This window comes from Melopsittacus undulatus, chromosome 8, assembly GCF_012275295.1.
Source record: "Melopsittacus undulatus isolate bMelUnd1 chromosome 8, bMelUnd1.mat.Z, whole genome shotgun sequence".
Taxonomy (NCBI): Eukaryota; Metazoa; Chordata; class Aves; order Psittaciformes; family Psittaculidae; genus Melopsittacus; species Melopsittacus undulatus.
In genome coordinates, this window is record NC_047534.1 from 56,806,996 (window position 1) to 56,819,065 (window position 12,070).

The window sequence follows — 12,070 nt, forward strand, 5'->3', positions numbered from 1 at the left end:
TTGCCCAGCTCCGAGCGCGGCCCCAGCCCAGGCTCAGCCCTCGGGCTCCGCTCCCAGCACTCGGCCGCGTGTGCCGGAGCCCGGGGCCCCTCCCCGGTGTCGGTCCCGGCTCTGCGGAGCAGTAGCGCCCGCTGGAGCCGCCGGGAGCTCTCGGGAAGGGGCCGGGGATGGCTCCGGGACACGGAGAACCGGATGCACCAGGACCCCACACTCACCGCAATGGAGGAGCCGCCGGAGCCACGCCCCGGCTTAGCCGGTGCTCGCCTTTTATAGAGACGGAGCGTGCGTCACCACGTGACTCCGCCCACAACCAGCATATCCACGCCCCCTAATTAGCCAGGCCCCGCCCCTCTCGGCGATGCCGCCCGGGTCCTATCGCCCGCCTGCTGCTTCCCCGACCGCGGCGTCCCTACAGCCCCATCATCCGCAGCCGCCACCCCCGTACCCATCTGAGCCTCTGATCTCTCCCTCCTGCTTCCTCCCGGGCACAACACGCGGAGCTTGGGGAAAGCTCCTTGTGCACAAAAGTCCAGACCCTGCTCCTGGCCATACAGGAACATACAAAGGCCACTTACTATAACCTGGTGTGGAGACAGTTCTCACAGGAGAATGGATATTTGGTACATGAGCTCTGAATAACTCCGAGGGATACAGCAAGGCCGTGGGAGGCCTGAGGAAGCCTAAGCAAGCAAGATAAGAAGAAGCTGTAATTCACTGAGTGATGAGAACTGTGGACTGTTGGCAAGCGTTCGAGGTCAAGTTCTCACACCTGTGCTTAACCAATTCTATGTTAGTCACTAAGGGTCTTCAAGACAAGTATCCAATCATTATATGCCAGATTACTGTAGGTGTGTGTAAGCATTAGGGTTAGGGTTAGCCCCAGCCCCAGGGTGATGCAGGAGGTGACCGCAGTGATGTGACACCAGGGGTTGCATCAGCAGCAGGGACACACAGCGTGGCACAAGCCAGCCCCACGGCACCAAGGGGCGGTGAAGGGTTCTGGGGTGCACAGTGGGGCCAGCAGCCGTGTGGTGGCACTGACCCACTGGGCTGGTGGGTACAGATCCGGAGATGGTGCCAAGTGGAGGCCACCCCATGTCCGTCTCCTGCCTCAGCACGTGGCCATGGGCTCCTGCACGTTCCCAGGGGGTATTTCTTAAGGTGTCTTTTGGGGACAGCATTTCTGGTTCTTTCTCTCTTCCTTTCCAAGCCTGAAGTCTTCAGCAGGACCAGTTCATCCCAGACAATCTCCAGAAGGGTCAGGAAGCAGCGATCTGGGCTCCCCTCACCTGCTCCTGCAGGTGACGTGTGCCAAGGCTGTTCCATGCGGGCAGCAGCAGCAGCCGATGAGTCACGGGCATTGCCTCCCCTGCCTGCGGCCGTGCCCGGTTTCACTTTCCTTCTTGCACCCACAACTTCCCATGTCCCGGAATTTCTTGTCTGAGGCATTCCAGTGCCCTGCGGGGCTGTGAGCACTGAGCAGGGAGCTCCATGGCTGCCACTGTCCCAGCACACACTGCCTGCAGTGGGGCTGGGAGCCAGCGGGGCTGGAGCGATGTCTGCGGCAGGTCCCCAGCACCCTGCAGACCCCACGGGCACAGCATGGGGTCCCCAGCCCGTGCTGCCTGTGGGGTCCCTGTGCAGTCATGGCAGGAGCTGACACAAGCACCTCTGCAGGAGCCGTGCCCAGTACAGCCGGGCTGGGACTGGGATGTGCTGGAGCAGGGCACTGCTGGGTGAGGTGTTTGCCCGGGTGCCGATGCCCAGCACGGTGAGAGCACATCCCATCAGTGACCATCCCTCACTGCTGCTCAGCTACAGCTGAGGGCAAGTGGAGCTCGTGCATCCAAGCAGGGTGCCCAGGAGACCTGGATGAGGCACTGGCACAGGGTGCCCAGAGCAGCTGTGGCTGCCCCATCCCTGGCAGTGCTCAAGGCCAGGTTGGACACAGGGGATGGGTTTGAAGGTCCCTTCCAAGCCAAACCGCTCTGTGATGAGACGATTGAGGGGGCTGCACAGTGTTCCAGGCCAGGTTGGACACAGGGGCTTGGAGCAACCTGGTCCTGTGCAATGTGGCCCTGCCCCTGCAAAGGTTGGAGCTGCATGAGCTTTAAGGTCCCTTCCAGCCCAAAGCAGCCTGTGATTCCATGCCAGCTGAGCTGTACCTCACCTCGGTGATAGAGGTGATGCTGCTTTTGCTGTTTGGGCTTTTATTTCATACTTGTATTGCTGTGACCTCATTGCAGTGAATAAAACTTGCTCTTCTAAACCTGTGCATTTCTGGTGGGAGGTGGAGGGTGAAGACAGTGCCATGGTCCTGCTCACTGCAGGGCAGGCAAGGAACTGAACCCTGGCTGGGGCTCAGGCTTTGGATTACTGCTCTAGCAGACGGGGATGGTATGGGAGCCTGGTCCAGCAGCAACGTGTCTGTGACCGGCTGTGCAAGAAACCCTGATGGGAATGTCATGGAGCTCAGCAAGGAGAGTGAGAGGAGGGATTCCCTCGGGCACTGCTTTCACTTCCCAGTTTCCAGGCTCTGGATGTTCCTGCCACCTGAATGTACCATCAGGGCAGCAGGAAGAGCCGTGGACATGAAGCAGGGAAGGAGGTGAAGCTGTTCCCCAGCACCAGTGCCCAGCCCGGCTGCCCGCAGCTGAGCTCACCACCTGCACCAGTACGAACAGGGATCTGCTGAGCGCCCATGGGGTGGTCAGTCCAGGAGCTTGCCCATCCCGTGCCAGGACGTGAGCACTGCATTAGGCTGTGTGCTCCTCCTGGCCTCATGTCCTGTTTCTCACCACCCAACACAGGTGGCCAGAGGGTTCCTGTCCCCAGGGCCAGCACAGCATTCATCTGTCCCCAGAGGCACCATGGGAGGCATTTGGGGTATCCTCAGGCAGCTGGAGGTGAACATGAGTGCCAAAGGTTTGTGATTTACTTGCAAAGGCTCAAAGCTCACCCAATATCCTTCCTCCTCCCCGATACCTCACTTCCAATGGGATGAAGTTACGGTGAAGCGTATTCAAAAGATACAATGGCATCTCATCTGTTTATAAAAACTGTTTTATTCTGCATATTAAATAGCATGTAAGAAATAACTTAGGCAAATATACATAATGTACTCTGTAATAAATAGCAGATAAAAATAGCTTTCTTTAAAAACAGTGTTTTGAAAACCAGCAAAACAAAGATATCCAATAAATACATTTCTTTACCTCCTCCCGAGTCATTTATAACTACAAAATAAACCCCAATAACTTAACAGACTATAAAAAAGAATTGCTCCCTGAGCTCACATAAATAAGAAAAATGCTTAAATAGGAAATTACAGTCCAGTGATGCAGTAAAGATTGTTCTTCCCAGTCCTCGAGGCATCCTTTGGGGCTGGTCAGCACCATTCCATGCCGTGCCGTGCTGTGCCATGCTGTGCCATGCCACCAGAAGTGACTAAGTGCATTGATCCCGGAGGGCTGCACACCGCAGGTCGCTCAGCACTTGGAAGAGGTGAAGGATGGCTGAGGCCTCCAGGCAGCCGGCAGTCTCCTGTGGGGGGGAGAAGGGTCAGGTTTGCACCGTAGATGGGTGCAGCAGCCCCTTGCAGCGTGCAACTGGTAACACCCTGTACCCCATGCCCTGACTTACTGTTTCCTTGGCCACCTGCAGCCTCTGCAGCCAGTGCCGCAGTTTCTTCGAGGGCTGATAAGAAGGAGCCTCCGTGGGCACCTACAATAGAGCAGCTGAGTAAGGACCAGCGCTGACCTGGGTGCACGGGGTGCATGGGGTGCACGGGGTGCATGGGCTGGAGGACATGGATGGAAACTCACACAGCCTCGCAGGTCCTCCCTGGCCTGGCTGAGGAAGGCCAGGGGCTGCTGGCGCAGCTCCGTGAGCCTGGGTGCAGCAGGGAGCCCCAGCATGGCGATGGTCAGGTCCAGCTCGGCTTCCACCAGCATCACTCGATCGGGCACCTGTGGGCAGCAGTGTCCGGGTTAGGCACCCACAGTGCCAGGGGTGATGTGCTGGAGGATGGGGTCTCAAAGACCTTCCATGGTACAGATGGATGGAGGGGGAACAGGAGGTCCTGGCTGGACGGAGCCGTACCCCCTGCTTACAGCATTGCCGTGCTCTTACCGACAGCTCCGGCGTGCTCCACTTCCGATGGAAGAGCCTGGTGTTGCATTGGTGGCCCGACAGCAGCATGATGTCCTCCTGCAGGCACAAACCAGGGGGACAATCAGTCATCTGCACTGCTGGTGATGTGCAACCCTGGTCAGCCTTGAGGGGCTTGAAACCACGCTAAGTTTGGCTCAGCAAGCTTCTTGTCCCCAGGCTCCCTTAGGAAACATCCTCCTTGTCCCCAGACTGCTGCAGAAAGCATCCACCTTGTCACCCAGGGGCTCGAATTGGGCATCCCCTCTGCCTTGCCCGCTCCAGCTCACAGCCACCCGTTGCCAGCCCCACTCACAAAGTGCTCCTTCATCTTCTGCACGGCCTTCAGCTCATGGGGTACGAGGAACTGGTACTTGGAGAGGCTGCATCTCCTCTTGAGGGCATCCTGGGGGATGGCAGCCCCGAGGCAGGTCCGTACCACCAGCGGCAGCAGCAGGATGAAGCGGAGGCACAGCATGGTGCTGACCAGAGCCTGACAGTGAGCAGATGATGCTGGATGGGGTGAGGAGCTTGAGGAGCCAGAAGCCACACAGGACACAGCGCAGCGCTCCGGGCAGGATCCCTGTTGGTACTGGTGCAGGTGGTGAGCTCAGCTGCGGGCAGTCGGGCTGGGCACTGGTGCTGGGGAACAGCTTCACCTCCTTTCCCTGCTTCATCTCTTCGGCTTTTTATGCTGCCCCGACGGCACATTCAGGTGGCAGGAAAACCCAGAGCCTGTGGGCTGGAAACTGGAAAGTGAAAGCGGCGCCCGAGGGAATCCCGCCTCTCACCGCAGCCTCGACGGGGCAGCGGCTGCACCCGGAGGGCAGGGGATGCTCGGGCTGCCTGCAGCGCACCCTCCATGGGGCTGAATGGGGGACGGCAGCACCCGGAGGGCAGGGGATGCTCGGGCTGCCTGCAGCGAACCCTCCATGGGGCTGAATGGGGGACGCTGCTGCCACGTCCAGTGGTGCAGGGGAGCGGGCGAGCTCGGGGAGCCCCGGCCGAGAGACACTGGCACATGCTGGAAGCTATGGGAGTCCCCAGGCTCGGAGCCCAATGGGCACAGCAGCAGCCCCACTTCGTGCCTCCGGTTCCCCGTGGGCAGCGCAGCACAAGAGCTGTGGCAGGGAGGGGATGGAAGCAACAGCCAGAGCAGGGACTGCACAGCGCAAGCTGCGGGCACCTCTGGGTTACACAGACAGAGCAGGTTCATGACAAAGAGCAGGAAAACAGGTGAGAGCAGAAGCGCTTCCAGGTGGGATGTAGAGCTCTGCAGGGAGGCTGCTGGAAATGAGCGGGGCTGCCAGCGGCACCAGCGCTGGAGCTGGATGGGGTTTCCTCCCTGCTCAGACTTTCACGTGTGGTATCTCCCTGCTGAGCTGTGGAATGATGCCTCCACTCAGCAAAGTCCGTCCTTCCTCCAGGTACCCTCCTGCGAGGTGAAGCTGCCACTGCTGGGCTTTCATTTCATGCATTCATCAAGCATTTAAGGTTCAAAATGAGGGCAATGCCTGTATCCAAAAAGCAAACCTGCAGTGAGGCAGCAAGAGGCACAGACACACTTCACACTGCCTCATGCGGTGGCCGTAGAGGTCCCTGCTCCAGAAGGACCCTATTTTTAACACTCCTGTTTGGAAACAAACCGACAGCCTCAAGGAGTCCAAGCAGATGAGCCAAGTCCTTACACAAGGCCATGGGAAGGTACAGCTATGGTGGGCACACCAGCACAGATGTGCTCTGCTGAGGCACAGAGGTGGGCTGGGACTTCTGGACATTGTCCAGTCCAGCCGCTCCTCAAGCAGGGTCAGCCAGCACAGGCTGCCCAGGGCTGTCTGGTGCTGATGGAGACACCACAGCTTCCCTGGGTAACCTGTGCCCGTGCTCATCACCCTCACAGAAACATCAGCATGGACTTCCAGGTGTCTCAGGTTGTGCTCACTGTCTGCTCTCCTGTCAGCAGGCAACACCAAGAGCCCCACAGCCTGCTCTTCCCAGGGTGAACAGGCCCAGCTCCCTCACAGCAGAGATGCTCCAGACCCTTCATCACCCTCGTGGTCCATTACTGGACTCTCTGCACTCTGTCCGTGTCTCTCTTGCACTGGTGAGCCCAGGACAGGACCCAGCACTCCAGGGGTGGCTTCAGCAGGGCTGAGCAGAGGGGAAAGATCCCTTGGTCTGCTTGGAACACTCCTCAAGCAGCCCCGGACACCATCCACCTTCTGTGCCACAAGGACGTCTTCAACCTGGCACCCACCAGAACCTCCACGCGTTTCCTGTCGAGCTGCTTTCAATGTGGGCAGTCTCCAGCACAGCCTGGGCTTTGCCTTTCTCCTTGCTGAGCTCCATGACATTCCCATCAGGGTTTCTTGTACAGCCTGTCACAGACACGTTGCTGCTGGACCAGGCTCCCACACCAGCCTCTTCTGCTACAGCAGTAATCCAAAGCCTGAGCCCCAGCCAGGGTTCAGTTCCTTGCCTGCCCTGCAGTGAGCAGGACCATGGCACTGTCTTCACCCTCCACCTCCCACCAGAAATGCACAGGTTTAGAAGAGCAAGTTTTATTCACTGCAATGAGTTCACAGCAATACAAGTATGAAATAAAAGCCCAAACGCAAAAGCAGCATCACCTCCATCACCGAGGTGAGGTACAGCTCAGCTGGCATGGAATCCCAGGCTGGTCTGGGCTGCAAGGAACCTTAAAGCTCATCCATCCCAACCTTTGCAGGGGCAGGGCCACATTCCACAGGACAAGGTTGCTCCAAGCCCGTGTCCAGCCTGGCCTGGAACACTGCAGGGGATGGGGCAGCCACAGTTGCTCTGGGCTGTTCATAGCTGGCAGCTCAGCAGAAAATCCCAATGGATGTCAACATAACCACGGCCCAGGGAGAAAGGGGAGGATGCAGGTCCAGGCCCTGCCTGGAACACTTCAGCTCTCAGTGGAGCAGCAGCAGTGACGGTGGCTCAAGGTCTCACATGGTGCAGCCCAGCCAGCTCACAGGGCCAGGCTGGGGTATTCTGGCATCTCCAGCAGCCACCAGTGCGGCTGGAGCAAGGTCCATAGCACCCAGAGAGCCGTGTCCAGCACCAAGATGCTGTCCAGTGCCTGCTGTGCTGGGATGGCCTCATCTGCACCCTCAGGATGCAGGGCAGGGCTGGAAGATGGCCCTGCAATGCACACAGACCCACCACAAACCACTGCCACAGGCCCCTGCCAAGGACAGGGATGGGGACTCTCGGGTCACCCAAGTCCCAGAGCAGCGTCACATCCTCGTGGGACCCAGTTTGGCTCCTCTTTCCCACCACTGTGGTTTCAGCTCTCGGGTGTCATGTCTGGTTGGAGCAGTAAAGGAAACCTCGTGTCTTCCTGCAAGCACAAGATCCAGGGGAATGAAGGAAAAGCGAAAGCTGAGCACTGACACTGCGGCCACAAGCACAGCCCCAGCACTGGGGATGGCTGTGATGAAAGGATGAAGGTCCTCAAATCGTCTCATCACAGAGCAGTTTGGCTTGGAAGGGACCTTCAAACCCATCCCCTGTGTCCAGCCTGCCTTTGAGCACTGCCAGGGATGGGGCAGCCACAGCTGCTCTGGGCACCCTGTGCCAGTGCCTCATCCAGGTCTCCTGGGCACCCTGCTTGGATGCACGAGCTCCACTTGCCCTCAGCTGTAGCTGAGCAGCAGTGAGGGATGGTCACTGATGGGATGTGCTCTCACCGTGCTGGGCATCAGCACCCGAGCAAACACCTCACCCAGCAGTGCCCTGCTCCAGCACATCCCAGTCCCAGCCCGGCTGTACTGGGCACGGCTCCTGCAGAGGTGCTTGTGTCAGCTCCTGCCATGACTGCACAGGGACCCCACAGGCAGCACGGGCTGGGGACCCCATGCTGTGCCCGTGGGGTCTGCAGGGTGCTGGGGACCTGCCGCAGACATTGCTCCAGCCCCGCTGGCTCCCAGCCCCACTGCAGGCAGTGTGTGCTGGGACAGTGGCAGCCATGGAGCTCCCTGCTCAGTGCTCACAGCCCCGCAGGGCACTGGAATGCCTCAGACAAGAAATTCCGGGACATGGGAAATTGTGGGTGCAAGAAGGAAAGTGAAACCGGGCACGGCCGCAGGCAGGGGAGGCAATGCCCGTGACTCATCGGCTGCTGCTGCTGCCCGCATGGAACAGCCTTGGCACACGTCACCTGCAGGAGCAGGTGAGGGGAGCCCAGATCGCTGCTTCCTGACCCTTCTGGAGCTTGTCTGGGATGAACTGGTCCTGCTGAAGACTTCAGGCTTGGAAAGGAAGAGAGAAAGAACCAGAAATGCTGTCCCCAAAAGACACCTTAAGAAATACCCCCTGGGAACGTGCAGGAGCCCATGGCCACGTGCTGAGGCAGGAGATGGACATGGGGCGGCCTCCACTTGGCACCATCTCCGGATCTGTACCCACCAGCCCAGTGGGTCAGTGCCACCACACGGCTGCTGGCCCCACTGTGCACCCCAGAACCCTTCACCGCCCCTTGATGCCGTGGGGCTGGCTTGTGCCACGCTGTGTGTCCCTGCTGCTGATGCAACCCCTGGTGTCACATCACTGCGGTCACCTCCTGCATCACCCTGGGGCTGTGCTGAGCATCCCGCAGTGCTGGGGAGGGCAGGGCTTGTAGCTCCAGAGCTGTTCAGTGAGGACATTGGGAAGAGAGGAAAACCTGTTCAATCCAGAGAGAAAACCCCAAAGAGCAGTTTGTGCCCAGAGCCCTTGTGCTGCCACGGGAGGCACATGGGGTGTTCTTGGTATGGGATTCACCCCACCAGGACAGAGCTGGGGCTCCCTGCAGGCATCCCCACAGCCGTGTCCTGGGCAGGAGGAGACCTTTGCTCCTCAGCCTGTGCAAGCTGAGCCAGCAGCCGCTGAGCCCAGTGCTGACAGACCCGGGCTCAGGCACCCTCAGCCAGGCCGAGGGGCTCAGACCCTGCAGCCACGGCAGGACCATACCTGAGAGCCCCGAACCGCACTCAAACACCTGCAGCCCCACGAGCCTCCTCCGGGAGCGCTCGGAGGCAGGAGCAGAGGGATCGGCTCTGCCTTTCTTACCCACGCACCGAGGTGGAACCAGGAGAGGCCACAACCCTCCCATGGCATCAGGCAGCGTTCCTGCCAAGTGCAGGAGTTACAGGAAAGGGAAGATCCCAGCAGAGGCTGTGACGGGACTGACAATACCCCGAAGGCAAACAGGAGGGCACCTGTGCCTTGCTGTGCCCAGCGGCGAATCCACTCGCCTCTATGTGCCCCAGCACACAACACAGCCTCTGACCTTCCCTTTGCACACCAGTGGGCTGCTGGCCCTGTGGCAACAAGCACAAAGGGTTCCTGGGTGCTGTGGGCAAGAAAGCTGCTGAGGGCTGGAGCAGCCATGCTGGGCAAGCCCGGGGCAGAGAAGCTGATGCTTCACAGAGGAGCAGGCGCCCACCTCTGGCAGTATTATGGGCAGGGATGTCTTGCAAAAGTCGACACCCTCTCATGGTCCTGTCCTGGCTCCCCCATAGTTTAACCCCAACTCCAAACTCCAGGTTGTCACTGGGGGCTGTGACCACCATGGACATGAAGTCACACAGCAGACCATGCTTCAGGAGATGGAAGGAGTAGATTGTCCAGGAAAAAGAAGTTAGGATTAGGACTGGTGTAAGTAAGAAACCCCAACCTTAAGAAAACCAAAATAATTGTGGGGGTTCTGCTTTATTCTGTTTTGGTTTTTTAATCTAGACCTGCAGGAAAAAGAAAAGTCTTTCTAATCTGATTTTGAACCCCACTCTGGTGTTTTGTTCTTTGGTTTTAGCACTGCTCAGGGAAGAAGCAGCTAAATTCCAGGTCAATGCAGTCCCGGAGCGCTGTCAGCAGTTGAACATGTACACTGATTTTAATTGGAGGGTTGCGTGACTGCTTGTTATAAAGCATATATCAAATCTCAGCTGCTTGGTAGTGATGAGCTGCAGCCCATGGGGCTGCTTGCCCTCCTCTTGGCATGTTTCTCCTTCAGTGCTCTGCTTACAAACTGTCCACTATGATGTAGTTATTGACTAACAGAGAGCCGGTTGTTACTGCAGGAACTCTTGAGATCCCTTTTCAATACAACTTTAATAAAACACTGTGTAGAAAAATGCTCTCATGTTGCCATCACAACCACAATGAAATTACAGTGACCTGCTCTTCTTCCAATGACTTGCAGCAGATGTGAGTTGAAGTGTGCAGGAGGAAAAGTGTTACGTGTGGCAACAATCTCATGTGCCTCACATCAGTGGTATTCGCTTTTTCTTGGCTACATGCATATGGACTGAGAGCTCTAATACTGCACACGCCATTGTCATAATTACTGTCACACAGCATCCTCTTCCTTCTGATACTCCAAAGCCAGTTTCAGGTCTGCTGTGACAGGTCAGTCACAACTCTAATGATTTCAGTCTAAAAGCAGAATGCTTTTATTTAAGAGAGGGAGGGGAGAAAGCCAAAACAGGCTAAACCCAAACAAGCAAGCAAGCAAGCAACAAGAAAACAAAAACTATTAGTAAGCAGATTATCTGCCATATGAGAGATGTGTCCTTGTTCACTGGTTTCTTTCACTGTTAGAACACAAGTTGTGCAATACCGTGTTACTTTTACCTTTGTAGTCAAAACCAGACCCCTCATCTATAGAGTCCTTAAAACCAGATATATCATAGAATCCCAGACTGGTTTGGGTTGGAAGGGACCTTAAAGCTCATTCAGTTCCACTCCCCTGCCACAGGCAGGGACACCTTCCACTAGAGTAGGTTGCTCCCAAGCACTGTCCAACCTGGCCCTGAACACTGCCACAGATGGACCATTCACAGCTTCCTTGGGCAGCTTGTAAGAAAACTAGCCTAAATCTGCCTGAAGCCATGTGGCCTTCTCCATTAAAGTCTGTATGTTTGATTTTCTCTAGGCAAGATGTGTGATCCCAGCTGTCCTGGCTTGCTGAGTGCCTGTGTACCAATGCACAACTAGCATCCCTTCTGGGATTGCAAACTCTGGGACCGAAACATGAGCAGCAGGGACTTTATTTTTCAGCGGATGGGACATGTCTGAATATAGAGTTAGCATTTTTAAAGTACAGGCATAGAAAAGCTGTGTTTAGAGAACCTGTAAGGGAGTTTGGATAATGGCTGTTTCTCTTTGCTCCTGACAATATGAGTACTTTTGGAGTTGCTCATAAAGGCAGGAGCTCATACTTTAACAGAAAAGCAGACTTCCTTTGCTTCATTCCCCAACAGACACGTATGTGTTAAATAAAAGCTTGAGAGAAAGACCAATAAGGACAGAAGAAGACACATGTATTCTTTAAATGGTGGTACAGTAAAAATGCAAGATGTTTGTTTCATCTTCTCTCTAGCGTTAGCAACAGTGACAGTGGGGTAATGAGAAATGGTTCGGTAATTACCTGAAATCCAACAGAGAAGAAACCTTGTGTTTGTTTGCAGCTGCAGGTGATGTCTGTAACTGCTCCATCCTTACTGTGGGAAACACGACTTTCCAGGTCACAGATACAATGATCAAAAAATGAAATATTCTATCACACGTGCATCAACTGAGATGAGAATACAAAATTACGTTAGAAACTACTCTTTTTGGTAGTAGTTACTTCTTCAAGTGCTGAATCTTTGAGACTCCTGCCTCTTCAGCAGCACCTTTGGTTTGAGGCCTTAAACACGCCTGACTTGAGGTATCCACCAGGAAAGCTTTCACTGGAGGAGTTTGAATTCTCTTCTGAAAGCCAAGGTTCTCTGTAAGCGAACAGTACTGCTCAGGATCCTGGTCTCCTCACCCTCTGGGGTGGCTCAGAGTTCAGCTTCAGGAATAGCTTACACTATGCTCTTTGAGCCGAAGTGAGAAAAGGAGCTGAGAGGATGAGAAAAACCTCTTGTCA

General features: G+C 56.2%; 1 protein-coding gene across 1 annotated transcript; it reads right to left on the minus strand.

The window, feature by feature from the left end:
* Positions 1-3,447: 3,447 nt before the first annotated feature.
* LOC101867671 (interferon lambda-3-like) lies at positions 3,448-4,826 on the minus strand. Its single transcript, XM_034065776.1, has 6 exons — positions 4,743-4,826; positions 4,466-4,642; positions 4,132-4,209; positions 3,825-3,968; positions 3,643-3,723; positions 3,448-3,543 (listed from the first exon to the last, which is right to left on the minus strand). Exons 1-6 carry the CDS (start codon positions 4,824-4,826, stop codon positions 3,448-3,450), a joined length of 660 nt encoding a protein of 219 aa, XP_033921667.1.
* Between the last annotated feature and the right edge of the window lie 7,244 nt (positions 4,827-12,070).